The sequence below is a fragment of the Orycteropus afer genome, unplaced genomic scaffold (assembly GCF_000298275.1).
Source record: "Orycteropus afer afer isolate SDZICR_OR568_19922 unplaced genomic scaffold, OryAfe1.0 scaffold00022, whole genome shotgun sequence".
Lineage (NCBI taxonomy): Eukaryota > Metazoa > Chordata > Mammalia > Tubulidentata > Orycteropodidae > Orycteropus > Orycteropus afer.
The window spans coordinates 1,844,475-1,862,138 of NW_006921609.1; the positions used below are offsets into that span (position 1 = coordinate 1,844,475).

Below are 17,664 nucleotides of genomic sequence, written 5' to 3' on the forward strand. Positions count from 1 at the left end.
GCCAGCCTTCTGGTTAGCAGTCAAGTGCCTTAGCCACTATGCTACCAGAGCTCAATTACTAGGATCATCAAAAATGATTGATGATTTTGAAAATTGTCCACTTTAAACATATTCAAACATCATTAATGTGAGATGTTATTTCTCAAGTTACAGCTATATTTCCCTCATGTAATGATACCAATCAAAAATATATATTTACTGTATTCTTAAATTTGAAGTCTTAGTAGCCCATCATTACTTGCTTTTTCATAACCTACTGCATCAAGTCAATTCTGACTCATAGAGTGTCCAAGGCTATAAATCTTTATGGAAGCAGACTGTGTCATCTTTCTCCTTTGGAGCAGCTAGTAGGTTTGAACGGCTGACTTTTTGGTTAGCAGCCCAATGCCTTAACCACAGTGCCACAAGTGCCTTTTTCTTTTATCCTAATTATCTTTTATTTGAACCCTCTTATTTTCAGTAAAAGGAATTCTGGTGGTGCAGAGTCTAAGGCTTTTTGATTGCTAACTAGGAGGTTGGCAGTTCACACCCACCAGCCACTCAGCAGAAGGAAGACGAGGCAATCTACTTCTCTAAAGATTTACCACTTGGGAAACTCAAGTGGGGGTCTCGATGAGTCAGAATCTATTCCATGGCTGTGAGTTAGTTTTTTTTGTTATTTTTTTTTCTTTATTTTTTATTTTTAGTAAAAGCTGGGCTCTCCTGTTTTCCAACCACGGTAAATGCCTCAAACTGACCCATACCTCATAGCAGAGGTTTAAGCATTCATTTAAAAATATCATGGTTGTAGCAAAATATCTATCCATGCCAATATACTGCATGTTTTTACATATTGTATGTAGTGAAAATTCCTACTGACATACTAAGAAATTAGAATATAAATCTTTTTGAAAACAGCAACAAGAAAGAGAAAAATGAAAGAATTTAACAACTGTAAATGAATAGCGTTCTCTATAACAGACTATTTAAGTCTTGCTCTCTGGGTGAGGACAGTTTATCTAATGACACAGTATGACTGTGATATCCAGAATTATATTTCATGAGTCTTTGGCTTCTCTATTAAGATGCGCGTACAATGTCTCCTGTATAGCAACAGCCACCATTAAAATAAAGTGTGTCATCATATTTAAAATGGCTTAAAGTGCTTTTGCCATTTTCTTCCAGTCATTTATATCCAGAGTATAACTGATACATTTTAACCATTCCAAAGATCAGAGAGCTCTTACTGGTCAGTAATTTCATATGAAATTATATTTGAAATGCTTTTCAAAAAGTACTTCTTAAGTTTTTTAAAGAAATGAATTTTCCAAGACATTTGTGTACTGGAGAAGTGTCAAGTAAACTGCTTGCCTCAATAACCTTAACAATTATACAGGAAAACATTTGAGTTCTGGTTATGTGTTAAATAAATCCAACTGCTCATATTTATATATTAACATAATGTTAATTGTTCATTTATGGGAAAATGCAATGCACTTGTTAAAATGTAGGCAATTATGTCATGTAGGTATATTAGGAGTAGTAAGTGATGTAGAAATTCTTCCTACTTATTTTTTTTAATATATAATTTTTTGTGATTTGGATGAAATTTTACAAATCAGAATTGTTTTACATTCAACAGTTCATACACATGTTGTTTTGTGACACTGATTACTTTCCCTGCTTTGTAACAGCTCTCCTCCTACTTCCTCCTTGTGGTTACCCTTAGTTTGTGTCCTTCTTGCCTATATAGGCATTATTACTTCCCTACCTTTTTCGTGTGCAAATGCTGCCCTTCTGATGTCCCATGGTTGATTGTTTTAAGAATTACATTCCCCTGGTGAGTTATATATATATAGTTATATATATTACAAGGCTCACAGACTTATCTGTTGTTTGCCTGAGAGTTAAGCCATGGGAGTAAGTTCAGTTCCAGGCCTGAAGGGTGATTCTGGTCCACCAGTCTCTACCTGACCAGTAAACCTGCTCTTCTTTATAAATTTTTTTTTCCCAAATTTTTTCCACATTTTTTCTCCCACTCTATACAGGATCTCCAATTTTGATCCCTTTTCTAGTTGTGGGCATTGGTAGTCAGGCACCAGCTAGTCCTTCTGGTCTCAGGTCATATAGGCTGAGGTTTTCATGATCCATTAGTCCTTTGTATTAATTATTTCCATACATCTTTGATTTTCTCCAATCTTCTTTACTCTAGACAAAGAGAAACCAATAGTTGCATCTTAGATGTTCACTTATGAAGGTTTAAGACCTCAGTCATTACTCATCAAAGTAAGACATACAGCAATATTTTTATATACTATTATGCAAAAAAACATTATTTCTTGAAGGGAAAATTAGAATATTTTTAATAAAACAAACAAAAGCACCGCTGGCCACACTAGCCATAATCAATTGATGCAATAAGAAGAGGTAGCCTTCTGCTTGTGGCATAGTGCCTAAGGCCTTGACTGCTAACCAGAAGGCTGGCAGTTAAAGTCCACCAGCCACTCCTCAGAAGGAAGATTAGGCAATCAAGTTCTGTAATGATACCACCTCGGAAACCCAAGGAGGGGTCTCAGTGAGTTGGATCTGACTTGAGGACAGTGAGTTTGGTTTGTGGTTTTCGTATTTCTGTCCTTCAAATTACCCTTCCCCATTAACCTCATTGAGAAATACAGACAGCATTTCATGGTGGCTAAAATTTATTAAAATTAAATCAGTTATGTGGGGAGGAGGAGGATTGTGGGAATTTCTTCTTAATGAATCTTTGCAAAATGATCAGTTAGATAATCAAGGTGAGCATCAGTCTCTGATGAACAGCTGCTGTGGGAGCATACATTGAGCAGTTCTCTCACTTTTTTTTTTTCAGTGATGAACTTGTCCTTATTCCCCATGTGGCCTTATTTCTTTGGTTCATATGCTTTCCTTAGTATCTCATGTATATGGCTTTCTTCTGTCTAGAGACAATAATCAGTGACCTGAGTTAGTAGTGATTTAGTATGTATTCTCTTCTGCCTTCCTTCTCTTGGTTACGCACCTATCAATTTCCACTTGTTGGGACTCAAACTAAACCATGCCTATGAGTTGGATTAGATTTTGGAAATGAGTCATAGAAATAATTCAGTATGAGACAGTAACATTGGGTGGGATAAGCTTGAGATTAACTGGAATGAAGCCTTGATTCTGATATTAAGTAGATGTGTACCCTAAGCAAGTTATAGAATATCTCCAAACCTTAGGTTGTCCATTTTAAATGAAAATAATAATAATAATAAACTATTCCACATAGATATTTTGAAAATGCCCTCTCTGTACAGGTAATGTGTAAGACCTTCATTTAAAGTATCTCTGATCACTACAACTACTGAGGAAATCCCTAATATAAAATAAATAAATATACAATTTAAACATACACACTGTATTTTTTGCATATAACATCCCCACACAAATAATGTGCACACACATGTAATGTGTGTAGCTCACATAAGAAACTAACATGTAAGGGGTTTGTGTGGTTTGCAAAAAAAGATATAATGTGCATGTTATTTGAATTAAAATACACTAATATATCATATATATATATATATATATATACACACACACACACACACACACAGAAAGTCTCAGAAATATTAAATATCTCAGTACTATTTTAATCTACCATCTCTGACACACTCTCATTTTATTACATGGAAGCACTTTGTAAGCCATATGGTTTTGTAAGTTTCAATATTCTTGCTAAGCTGTAAGAGTTCATCTGAAACTGGACAAACCAGGAGATTTTATAAAACAAACCATGCTCATTCTCCTTATAGATAGCATAAATTGGTAATGACACCACACCTGAGTAAGACAACTGCTCCTTTCGTTCCATCATATGCATCATAAATCTTAAATATAAGTCTGTTATGTGCAAATTTGGAAGATGCATATGAATTCCAAAGTATATAAATACATAAGATAAACCAAAAAACCAAACCTACTGCTAAAAAGTTGATACCAGTTCATAGAGGCTCCCTTTGGTTTCCAAGGCTGTAAATCTTTACAGCACATTGATTCATCTTCCTCCCGTGGAGCAGCTGTTGGGTTCAAACCTTCACCCTTCTGGTTAGTAACTAAATATCCTACTGGTTATGCCATCAAAGCTCCTTAATAAATAAGGCACATAATCTGTAAAAGAGTGATTAAAGAATATGGTATGACTGAGATCACTCACATAGAGGTAGAGACATAATTATAGTGTCTATAATCTTATTCTTAACTGATTGAGGTAAATAATTTGAGTATCATCTCCTGAACAATAGAGGAATTTTTATTTCAAATTTCTATATTCTTCAAATTAGGTTATCTTTATTCTTTTCATCTTAATTTACATGTAGTAAACTACAAAAAAATATCTGTTAGAAGTAGCATTCCAATAAATTCAATTAGAAATTTGCCAGTATATAATGTTATCTCTTTGAAATAAATATTGGATTACTAACAATTTTTCTCTGTTTTCCTTTTCAGCAGACTGTGGAGGACCTTATGAATTGTGGGAGCCAAATACAACATTCAATTCTATGAACTTTCCAAATAACTATCCTAATCAAGCTTTCTGTGAGTTATTTCTTTTCCAGGTTATGAGTAACAAATGCCCATGTTACTGTTATATATCCCCTGTGACACCAAAATGAATTCAAATTTTTCAAACATGGATGTTGTTAGATGCCATTGAGTTGGTTGTAATTCATAGTGACCTTATGTACAACAGAACAAAGCATTGCTACCCAGTCTTGCACCATCCTCACAATTGTTGCTATGCTTGACTCAACGTTGCAGCCACTGTGTCAATCCATTTCATTGAGGGTCTTCCCCTTTTTTTCTGACCTTCTACCTTCCCAAGCATGATGTCCTTCTCCAGGGAATGGTCTAGTCTGACAACGTGACCATAGTATTGAGAGGCAAAGACTGGCCATTCTTGCCTCTAAAGAACATTCTGGCTGTACTTCAGCCAAGACTGATTTGTTAATTCTTCTAGTAGTCCAGGGTACATTCAATAATCTTAGCTAACCATAACTAAATAGTATCAATTCTTCTTGTGGTCTTTCTTATTCATTTTTCAACTATCACATGCATACGAGGCTTTTGAAAATATGGTGGTTTAGGTCAGGAGCACCTTAATCTTCAAAGTGACATCATTGTTCAAACATGGATGCTGTTGTTGTTGTAGTTATGTGACGTCGAGTTGGACCCGACTCTTAGCAACCCCTCCTTGGGTTTCGGAGGCGGTATCACTATGGAAGTAGATTGCCCAACCTTCCTTCTGAGGAGTGGCTGGTGAGTTTGAACTGCCAGCCTTCTGGTTAGCAGTCAAGTGCCTTAGGCACTACACTACCAGAGCTCCTTCAAACATGGATACAGCCACCTAATCTATGGGATTACTTACTATAATGATAACAATAATAATTCCTAACTTTTTTTTTTTTTTTTTACCATTTATGTTATGGACAATATTCTAGCTCTTATTATACATTATTTTAGCTATTTCTCACAGGAATTCCTTAAAATGTGACTAGTAAAACTTTCAGTTTGAAAACTAGAATAGAACCAGTAATAGAAAGAGCCAAATGCTATTCTCTTGTTACTCACCTTGTGCATGCATAAGTCTAGTGTGTGTATTATGAACTTGCAATTCCATAGAAAAAAGTCAGTGGCAAGTATAAAAACTAAAAGTCAATTGTAATATCAACACTTTTTGCAAATATTGGCTAGAGTCAATAAATCAGACAGCTTGAGTAATGTGATAAGATTCCCAGTACAGAGGTAGAATAAATAATAAGGAGGATCAGTACAAAATCTAGGTCTAGAGAAAATAGTTTGCTAAAATTGAACCAAAGCTATCTCTAGGTTAATATTCTTTCATAGGGAAGCTCATTAGAGCTGCACAGGGATTGTGTAAAGGCTGTATGTTCTCCAGCCCATCTCACTGATTCCACTCCAGTATATCTAGGTTGGGTAGCAGAGTTTTTCTTACTGTGTCCACCCCTGGTCAGGACCTCTAATCTAAATGGAAAATACTGCAAATGAAAGAACTGCTCCAATGGCAGTAAAAAATGTACTTTTAAACATGCCCATTTTTCCTGTCTCCAAAGGATCCAGAGATAAGTAGGTGTTACTTTCATAAGGAAATAGGGTCACTATTACCCAGAGCTATCTGATCTGAGAAAATAAACATCTATTAGTCTTCTGTCTTGTCTAGGGAAACAGAGATTATCATCTCTATTTTACAAAGAAGACCTCTTTTAAACAGGTCATTTATACCATGTAATGATCTAGAAAATCCAAATGCAGTGGAACTTTAAAGCAACAATGTGGAGAAATTTATTAAACTTATTGCTTTATTCAAAAATATTTAATGAACACCTTTTATTTGTAAGGCACTGAAATAAGTACAAATCCAGACCAACTTCACTGCCCTCTAGTCTTTTCCAACTCATAGCACCCCTCCTTGGGTTTCCAGTGATATCACTACAGAAGTAGATCACTCAAACTTCTTTCCAAGGAGAAGCTTGTGGGTTTGAACTGCCAGCCTTCTGGTTAGCAGTCAAGTGCCTTAGGCACTATGCTACCAGAGCTGCCACAAAATGTCCAAGGTACTATTATTACAAGGGTAAAAGGAGGACACCATGGAGGGAAACAAAGAACTATTCAACAGGCAAAGGGTCAGAGATGGAAGACAATGACTTTTCCATGAATTTCCAACCAAAGCACAAAATTAAATAATGCTAACTAGTGGAACTGAATGTGTGAGGATTTGAACCTTGTTAAGCAGTTTAGACTCTATTCTGAGAGCACTGGGGAGACTTTGAATGATTTACAGGAAGGTAGTGATAAATCGATCTTGCGTTTTAGATGGCTCCATCTGGCTATAGCGTCATGGATAAGGGGAATGAGACATAAGCATCAACAATTAAGAGATGAGAAATGACAGTGCATTGAATTTAGATATTAGCAATGGAAATTGAGAAGTCAATGGAACTCAAGAGACATAAGTTCACTTGATAGGAAGGAAAAGAATAGACGTGAGTTTGGGAAAGAGATGAATGATCCTGTTTTCTGTTTAGAACATGTTGGGTTTGAGATACTAACATCAAATAAATAATAGGATAATTATGTCTTCCCAAACAAAAAATGCAGAAGTCATCATTATATAGATAAAATTTTATTCCATAAGAACTTTTCAATCATTAATAAAGAAGAAGTAATGCTAAATTGGTGTTAAAGATAGTAATTTTGTTTTATTTTGTGCTTTATTTTGTTCTCAAATGAGATACCAGCACAAAATATATAGAAATGCAAAAAACAAAACATAAAGAAAATTTACTTTCCCTACAAATCACATTTTAGCCACTAATTAAAAAAAAAAAAAAATTGATCTTAAAAAATATATGAATGGAACTAGAATATTAATGCATTTTGATATTCATAAAGTCTCGTATGAGTAGGACTATTTGCAAGCTTTTCCTAAAGTATTCCATTTATGTAACATAAAACAAATTCAATTAAAAATAAGTGTTTCAAATTTAATTAAAATTTTATATTGATATGCCTAATTTAACTAATATATTTCCTCAAAAAAATAACAACTTGAAATATTGTTTTTCATGAAATGGAAAATATTCTTAAAAGTGATATGAAATACACAACAGAGTGAAACTTTTAGGAAAAATCCAATGGAGTGATTTCTAAACTAAGTGTTTTTATTTCTTACTTTTAAGGTATTTGGAATTTAAACGCACAAAACGGAAAGAATATACAACTCCATTTTCAAGAATTTGATTTAGAAAATATTGCAGATGTAGTTGAAATCAGAGATGGTAGAGGAGATGATTCTTTGCTCTTAGGTAAGTGAATATTTGCAATTCATATACTGTACTGAATGGAAGATTGTGTACCTTAAGATTTTGGAATAATAAAGCATTTCTCAATAAATGTAATCAGGTTTTGAAAATCAGCAAAATAAAATTACAATAGTAGGGGAACATGTTGAGTTTTAGATGAAGTTTCAATGTGGGGTCATGTTTACACTGCTGACTTAAGAAAAGATTATTCTTGAGATTTCTTGACAAACTAGGATTAATATCTTTTGAGTCATCATTTCCTACCACTACAATAAGCAGGAGCTCTGGTAGCATAGTGCCTAAGGCACTTAACTGCTAACCAGAAGGCTGGAGGTTCAAACCCACCAGCCACTCCTCGGAAGGAAGATGGGGCACTCTACTTCCATAGTGATACTGCCTTGGAAACCCAAGGAGGGGGTCGCTATGAGTTGGGTCCGACTTGACGGCACATAACAACAACAACAGTAAGCAGAGAGAGTCTTAGAGAAAAAGAACTAAAGGCAAGCTGAGGACACTTCCCTTTGATTACTTTACATCAGACATCCACAGATTCCTATTAAATCTGTTTTTTTATTTACTTTAAATTAATAAAACTATGTGTTTGATATGTATACTTTTTAAAATATTTTTACTTTAAATTTTATAATTACTTGGATATGCTACATCCCTCATAATATATGTTTTTATATAAATATGTGAGTGTGATAAAAAAAAATTGACCACAATTGATTTAATTTGATCAATTTGTGTATTGATAGTATTTTTAAATAAAAACAGAAAAAAAGTATACCCTTTAAAAGAAGGAATTTGGGGGCCTAGATCAGAAAATGCATGAAAACTATATTTAAAAAGAAGCTTTGATGGTACAGTGGTTAAAGTATTCAGCTGCTAAAAAAAGAGTCAGAGGTTAAAACCCACTAGCCACCCTGCAGGAGAAAGATGAGATAGTGTGCTTCCATAAAGAAAACTCTGTGGGGCAATTCAATATATATATATAAGCCCTCTGCCATCGAGTCAATTCCAACTCATAGTGACCCCCTTTGGGTTTCTGAGGTGGTAAATCTTTATGGAAGTAGATTGCTTGGTCTGCCTTCCATTGAGCGGCTGGTGGGTTTGAACTGCCAACCTTCTGGTTAGTAGTCAAATGCCTTAGGCACTATGCCACCGGAGCTCCTTATATCATATATATATATATATACACACATATATATGAGATATATATTTATATACACACATATATGTATTTATAATATATATACACACATATCTATGTATATATATATATAAACTATCACTTAAATGTAATAGCTAATATGCTGATTAGCTAGCAATTAATATTTAAGGAAGAAGTGGCTTTTGCAAGTCATACATGAAATTATGAAGATGCTGAAGGACTAAATGGAATACATGAAATAATGCACTTTAGGAGGAAAAGTGTTTTATCTAACTGTGGTTTGGACTCATATTAACCATTTCTTATAAAATCTGGCCTATTAACCATGGCGATGCAATCACATGAACTAACTGAAGATTCCAGAAGAAACCTTCTACAGCACATGAAGAGACAAGGTAGTACAGAGGATTCTCCAGTCTTGAACAATCCATTACCACTTATATAGGGTTCTTCAGAAACGTCCCAAAAAGTTCGAGAGTGAAACTTCCTGTGCTTCCATAAAGTTTGAGGGCCAGATACAGAACAAATGGAGTAAACAATAGAAGTTTTGTGTGGGCCAGTTAAGCAGGAAAGTAAAACAGGAAGGTTGCCCAGGGAGCAGGCCTGAAGGGAGGAGAAAAGGGAAAGAGGTAGGATATTAATGAGCTAGCACCTGTAACCACTCACAACTCCCAGTGAGATTTGGCCAATTAAAATTAAGCAGACCATAGACTGCAGAATATTTAAGGAGGTTAATGAGCTAACACCAGCAACTGTTCCTGACCACTTGTGAGATTTGGTCAATTAATCAGGGTCACAGGATCCTGGCATAAGAAGCCGTGCCCTGCCTTAAGAATGCCCCTTTCAGGAAGTATCAAAACCAATAAGTGAAACAGTTTGGCATCTTTCCCATTCCCTGGGAAAGACCCATCTCCACTCTTCTGGAGATGCCCTTTGCTTTTAACAGCCCTTCCCGCTCACAGAGAGAGGTCTGTTTCCCCTCTCAAACACACTTTGCTTTCAATAAAGCCTTGTGTGCTTATATGATTGGAGCTTGGTAGAGTTTGTCAAGCCACCGCTGAACACCACCATTTGCTCATGGATTGCCTGGGACAATCCTGCCTACAGATCCTTCATTCATTGAGATTCTTCCCACAAGTGGGGCAAGGACCAGGGAGAGGGCTTCTTTGCCTGGAAAACAGGTCTAGAAGGCTGGCAAGAACTATGATTTTTATAGGCACATTTGTGAACATATTTTGAGTAAATTTCTCATTACCAGATTACATTTTCCTTCAAATAAAAAATTTGATGTTATCATATAAAAAAACTTGATGTTCATCATTCTACCTCTTAATATTTACATAAATCTTTGAAAATTAAATAAGAATTCCCAAAGGATATCGTGAAATCATAGCTTTCAAATGGGTAGGCAAGAAGCTCTTTTGAAGCAGCATTGCTTTCAGAAATTACAGTGCAAACATTTAAAAAGATGAATGTATTTTATAATTAATTTATGCATTTATTTAAGTGAAGGGTGTATCATTTTTTACAAAACTCAAAAATTCCAAGAATTAATGGGCAAAAACTTGAAAATCATCATTCACATTTATATTATCTATTTTCAATTCATCTGTTCTTCAGATTCACCACTCTTCTGTCACTTTGTCCTACTGTGGTGGCTTGCATGTTGCTGTGAGGCTGGAACCTATGCCACCAGTATTTCACATACCAGCAGGGTCACTATTGGTAAACATGTTTCAGTGGAGCTTCCAGCTGAGAGATTGGGAAGAAGTACAGGGTCATCCACTTCTGAAAAAACTGGCCACTGAAAACTTTACGAATAGCAGTGAAGCATTGTCTGATATATTACAGAAAAACTTCATGAATAGCCATGAAGTATTATAGTCTGATATAGTGCCAGAAAATGCTTCCCTCAACTTGCAAGATACTCAAAATGTGACTGGAGAAGAGATACCTCTGCAACATAAAGTCAGCCATAAGGATGGGGATGGAGCAATGTTTTCAGAACCTTCATTTGCTGATGGGATGCAACTCAAATGGGAAGAAACAGCTAATAAGAAGAGCATTAATAATCAGAACATAGAATGTGTGAAGTATGAATCTAGGAAAACTGGAGGTTTTCACAAAATGACATAGAATGTATAAATATTGATATTCTAGGTATTAGTAAGCTGAAATTCACTGATATTGGCTACTTTGAATAAGACAATCATATTATATACTATGTTGAAAATGTCAAATTGAAGAAGAATGATGCTGCATTCATTGTCAAAAAGAAAATCTCATGAACTATCCTGAAGCACAATGCTGTTATTGATAGATAATATCCATACACCTACAAGGAAGACCAGTTAATGCTACATAATATTCAGATTTATGCACCAGTCAAAGATGAAGAAATTGAAGATCTTTACCAACTTATACAGTCTGAAATTGACCAAACATGCACTCTAAATGCATTGATAATTATTGGGGATTGGAAAGCAAAAGGTAGAAGGAATAAAAAAAGAAGAATCATTGGAAGTCGGAAAATATGGCCTTGGTATTGAATACAGCCAATGGTATTGATGGAAGAAGTCTATGCTAAGCTGATAGAAATTACACCATAGATGACCTGATAGAATTTTGTAATACTAATGATTTATTCATTACAAATACATTTTTCAACAAAATAAACAGTGGCTATGCATGTGGATCTCGCCAGGTGGAATACACCGAAATCAGTTGGACTACATCTATGGAAAGTGGTGATGGAGAAGATCAATATCATCAGTCAAAATAAGGCCAAGGACTGAACGTAGAATAGATGCATGTTCAAGTTGAAGCTAAAGATGTGACACACTGGGCACCAAAAACCAAAACCCAGACAAGTACTGGGATGACATCAAGAACCATATATGAAGAAGACAAACAGTCATTTAAAAGAAAGGAAAGGAGAAAAGACCTAAATGATGTCCAAAGAGACTCTGAAACTTACCATTCAACGTAGGATAGGTAAAACTAATGGAAGAAATGCTGCAATAAAAGAGCTGAATAGACTTCAAAGGGCAGCTTGAGAAGACAAAACAAAACATTATAATGAAATGTGCAAAAACCTAGAGTTAGAAAAACAAAAGGGAAAAAAATGTTCAGCATTTCTCTGGCCGAAAGAACTGAAGAAAACAATCATGCCTTGAGTTGCAATATTGAAAGATTCTAAGAGCAAAATACTGAATGATGCAGGAAGTATCAAAAGAAGATGGAAGGAATATGAAGTCATTGTTGTTGTTGTTGTTGTTGTTATGTGCCGTCGAGTCACTGTATTGAAAAGAATTAGTCAATGTCTATTTGAGGAGGCAGTATATGATCAAGAACGAATGATGTTGAAGAAAGAAGTCTCAGCTGCACTGAAGGAATAGGCAAAAAATATGGCTCCAGGAATACCCATTGAGATATTTCAACAAATAGATGCAGCACTGGAGACACTTACTTGTTAATGCCAAGAAATTTAGAAGAGAGCTACCTGGCCAATTGACTAGAAAACATCCTTATTTGTGCCCATTTCAAAGAAAGGTGATCCCACAGAGTGTACAAAGTATCAAACAATGTTATTAATATCTCACACAAATAAAATCTTGCTGAAATAATTCAAAAAATGTTGCAGTTGTATATTGACAGAGAACTTCCAGAAATGCAAGCTGGATTCAGAAGTGAACATGGAATGAGCGATATCATTGTTGATGCCAGATGGATCTTAGCTGAAAGCAAAGAATACCAGAAAGATGTCTACCTATGTTTTATGGACTATACAAAGTTATTTGACTGTGTGGATAATAACATATTATGGATAACATCACAAAGAATGGGAATTCCAGAACATTTAATTGTTCTCATGAGGAACTTGTACATAGACCAAGACGCGGTCATTTGAACAAGGAGATACTGCATGATTTAAAATCAGGAAGGGTGTGCATCAGGGTTGTGTCTTTCCCACACTTATTCAATCTTTAGGCTAAATAAATAATCTGAGAAGCTAGACTATACAAAGAAGAATATGACATTAAGATTGGAGGAAGAACTGCTAACAACCTGTTATATACCCATGACACAATCTTGCTTGCTGAAAGTGAAGAAGAGTTAAAGCACTTACAAATGAAAATCAAAGACTACATTCTTCCATATGGATTACGACTCAATATAAAGAGAAACAAAATCCTCACAATTGGACCAATGAGCAACATCATGATAAATGGGGAAAAGATTGAAATTGTCAATGATTCATTATACTTGGATTCATGGTCAACACTCATGGAAGTAGCAGTCAAGAGATCAGACATCATATTGCACTGGGGAAATCTGCTGCAAAAGACTCTAAAGTGTGAAAAAGCAAAGATGTCACTTTGAAGACTAAGGTGTGTGAAAAGACCCTTCATGAGATGGATTGACACATTGGCTACAATGATGAGCACAAGCATAATAACGATTGTGAGAATAGTTCAGGATAGGGCAATGTTTCATTCTGTTGTACACACCTTCACTTTAAGTTGGAGCTGACTCAGTGGAATCTAACAACAGCAACAACTTGTTCAGATTAAGTTAATTCTTTATTCACAAAAAAAAGAGCAAATAAATTTAGAGGAATATTTACTAAGGGTGAATATTGTTCATTGTTTTATATTATTCTTGGATGCCATAATATCAATTCTGACTCATAGTAATGATATATAACAGAGTAGAACAGGCATATGGTTTTCTTGACTGTAACCTTTATGCAAGCTGATCACCAAGTTTTGTTCCCTCAGAGCTGCTGGGTAAATTTGATTCTCCAACCTTTCACTTAGCAGTGAAGCACTTAACTATTGTGCCACAGGTCTCCTTTAAGAAGGCAAATAATTATTATTTTGCAATAATAGGTACTTAAATAGTAGTGGTGCTTAACCCTGGTGGCATAGTGCTTAAGGCATTTGACTGCTAACCAGAAGTCTGGCAGTTGAAACCCACTAGCCACTCCTCAGAAGGAAGATTGGGCAATCTACTTCTGTAGTGATACTGCCTCAGACACCCAAGGAGGGGTTGCTGAGTCGGATCAGACTCAACAGCAGTTAGTATCATGAGTAATTCATCAGTATTGAGCTGCAGAAGCCTCAAGTAATACTAAAGTTGTCTTCCTAGAAGAAAGGTCCAAAATGTAAAATAATATAAACAGTTATTTACATGTGGCTGCTTCATGAGCCAGGTTACATGCAACCCTAAGACTAGAAGATGGAATTGACATAAGAAGTATATTTTCTTCTAAATGCAAAAGATCATTTCACTGATTTTCTTGTTTTCTTTTGGAGTAGCTGTGTACTCAGGACCTGGTCCCCTAAAGGATGTATTCTCTAACACCAACAGAATGACTGTGCTTTTCATCACTGATGATCTGGTGGCAAGAGGGGGCTTTAAAGCAAACTTCACTACTGGCTATCACTTGGGTATTTCAGGTAAGAACACTCAGGATCACCCATTACATGTTAACTTTTGGAGAGAAACTATAAGAGTACATAGGATTTCAAGGCCAAAATGAAGATTTCAGTGTTTGCATTCTAAAGTTTTCATTCTTCTTCATCTTAAGGAAGATTTTCTAACTTTCTTTCAAAAAAAAATCACATAAATTTGTTTAAAGTAAAAATTCAATGTTTTTCAACAGATTGTACACTCCTCTTCTTTGTACATAGAGTCATAACTTTTTTTGTTACATGTTGTAAATTTTGTTCATTTTGAGGACTGTGCTTAATGTTTAAAGTGATGGACTTGATGCTGTCATACTCCCCTTGATAAGAACTTTTTCAAAAAGCCACAGGGAAGGAATTCTAGTAAGGTGACAGAATCAGCAGACAAAGTACACAGACCCTCTTCAACAAAGAAAACAGGAACCCATTAACACAGATACAGAAGATAATCCTGGAGCCCTGAGCTTTGAAAGGAAAGATACAGAAGTAGTAAACTCCAACTAGTAGAAGAACCTGAATGAAAACACCGAAGAAGGAGACATACGGAGCTGTGGTCCATCAGTGATCCTGATGGTACAGACAGCTTGGATATTGCCAAGTGGTGTTAGGACCTAAGAATTAAACTAAAAATCAGCCTTGCTAGCAGGGACTACAGAGAGTATTGCATTGGTGGCTGGTGAATAAAATGGGAAACAGTGAAGAAGGAGACAAACTGAGCTGTGGACTTTTGGCTGTCTGGAGGGCACAGCCATTTTGAATGTTTACAAGCGGTTCAACCATTTTGGATATTTAAAATGACAGTTTTCTCTCAGATTCCAGGGACCTAAAAATAGGCTCCACTTTCCAGGGACAGAAAGGACATACTAGACACTGAGGACTGGAGGGAGGGATGTGATATTCTCCCTGTTACTTTTATACCCTACACCCTCTTGGTGAATGGAGGTGTGACCATCTCTTGCTCCCACTACCTTCAGGGCCAGCGAAAGTTCCATCCCAGTCTGTGTGTTCTGACGGAGCCTGGGTGCCCAACCCTGCCCTACCCAGAGGTTTTTATTATTTTTAGTTAGTTTGTTTTAGTCTATTTTAATATTACTCTTTATTTTTGCCCTTTTTATTATTATTATTTCTTCTTCCCTTCCCAAGTTATTTGTTTCTTGTGCTTCTCCTCATTCCTTTTTGCATTTTTCCCATTGTTTTCATTATTCTCCTACTCTATTTTCTCTTATTACCTTCTCCCCAGACACTGTGTGTGTTTTTTTTTTTTTTTTATTTTCCCACTTTTACTATTCATATTTCTTTTTGGATTTTTAAAGTATTTCTTTAAATATTTTCACTTATTTATTGTTTTTCCTCTTTTTTTTTTTTTGGTGATTGTTCCTGTGTGTCTATGTGGTGTGTGTTTTTGTCCTCTTGCTTTTACTTTTTTTATGGTTTTTTGATTGTTGTTTTTGTCTAACTGAGTGGGAGACAGCAGCAGTGCCTGTGCAACCCAATCACACCCACACCTCCTGCAACTCTACTTACTGAGTGAAGGCCACAACATCCTTCTGCTCCAACTGTCCAACAATAAACAACCAACAATAAAAGCCTGATTCACCCTTAACTGCTCTATACAAACAGCAGATATGTCTGCACTCACTTTCATTTTCTATCACACCCACCAAGAGACAGCTGGTGAGTCCATAAGTGCTGCCAATTAGTGAATACGGGAGCACAGTACCCTTCTTACTCAGATACATCCAAACAAAACAAAGAAAATAAAAATATTGGATGAATCATTTCAATATACAATAACCAATTAAATATAAATACAACAAAGTCACAATATCTCAGAGACAAGAGACCATCACAGTGCACACAAAAAAGCAAAATAAGGCAATAGAAAAAAAGGACCAGAATATAGTCCCAGAACAACATCCCTGAGGAAAAAGCAGCATTGGAACTCCCTGATAAGGAATTCAAAATAATTATATTTAGGTATCTTCAAAGGATTGAGAGACAGATTGAGGAAAACACAGACAAAATTAAGGAGCACAGACAAAACCCTAGAATAATTTTGGAACAAAATACAAGAGCAAAATGACAAAATAAACAAAAAATTAGAAATGATACAAAATCTACAGGTAGAAATCCAGAAGATGAATACTATATTTTCAGAAATAGATAACCCATTGAAAAGGCTAAGGAGTAGAATCTAATCAATGGAACACAGAATTAATGAGATTGAAGACAAATACCTGAATGCTTCTTTGGAAAAAGATCAATCAGGAAAAAAAAAATCAAAACAAAATGAAGAAAGCTTAAGATTCATGTGGGATACCATCACAAAAAATAACCTACATGTAATCAGAGTTCCAGAACAGGAAGAGAAAAATAAAACCACTGAGAAAATTGTCAAAGATTTGTTGTAAAAGAACTCCCCTGATATGATGAAAGATTAAAATATATCCATTCAGGAAATCCAACAAACCCCAAACAGGATAGACCACAAAAGAAAATCACCAAGATATATCATCAGCAAATTCATCAAACCAAAAGACAAAGAAAGAATCCTGAAAGCAGTATGGGAGAAATGAAAAGTTACCTATAAAGGGTGTATATATACATGTGTGTGTGTATATATATATATATATATATATATATATACAACATGTATATAAAACCCTGAAGGAGAAAAATTTCCAACCAAGAGTTATATACCCGGCAAAATTGTCCCACAAATATGATGGTGAAATTAGGACATTTCTAGATAAGCAGAAAGCAAGAGAATTTGTTAAAATCAGACCATCCTTATAAGAGATACTAAAGGGATTCCTTTGGACAGAGAATCAATATAGCAAACAACAATTGACCATTAATACACAGGATGGCATAACCCAAAAACCAACACAACTATGGAAGTATCCAAAGGAAAATAAGCTTAGAAGATTATAAACAGGGAACTAGAGACATCAACTGGGAAATAACTAGAGACATCAATTGGGAAATGAGGACAATTACAAAGCAAACAGATGGAAAAAAATACTGTAGTTATAGAACTTCTAAATGATGAGGAAGTCAAGAGTGTTGCAAGGTAGATGCATATTCTAAACTTGGGGTGAAAAATATAAATCAGTGGGCGGGGCAAGATGGCGGACTAGGCAGAAGGATTGCACAGACC

At 35.4% G+C, this 17,664-nt stretch overlaps 1 protein-coding gene across 1 annotated transcript in view; it reads left to right on the forward strand.

Annotated features, from left to right (window-relative positions):
• Window positions 1-17,664, forward strand: part of TMPRSS15 (transmembrane serine protease 15) — a 288,131-nt gene that overhangs the window by 165,815 nt on the left and 104,652 nt on the right. Inside the window, exons 15-17 of the mRNA XM_007934909.1 lie at window positions 4,486-4,575; window positions 7,737-7,862; window positions 14,355-14,495. Of these exons, the coding sequence (XP_007933100.1) occupies window positions 4,486-4,575; window positions 7,737-7,862; window positions 14,355-14,495 (357 nt within the window). The remainder of the gene's footprint in view (window positions 1-4,485; window positions 4,576-7,736; window positions 7,863-14,354; window positions 14,496-17,664) is intronic.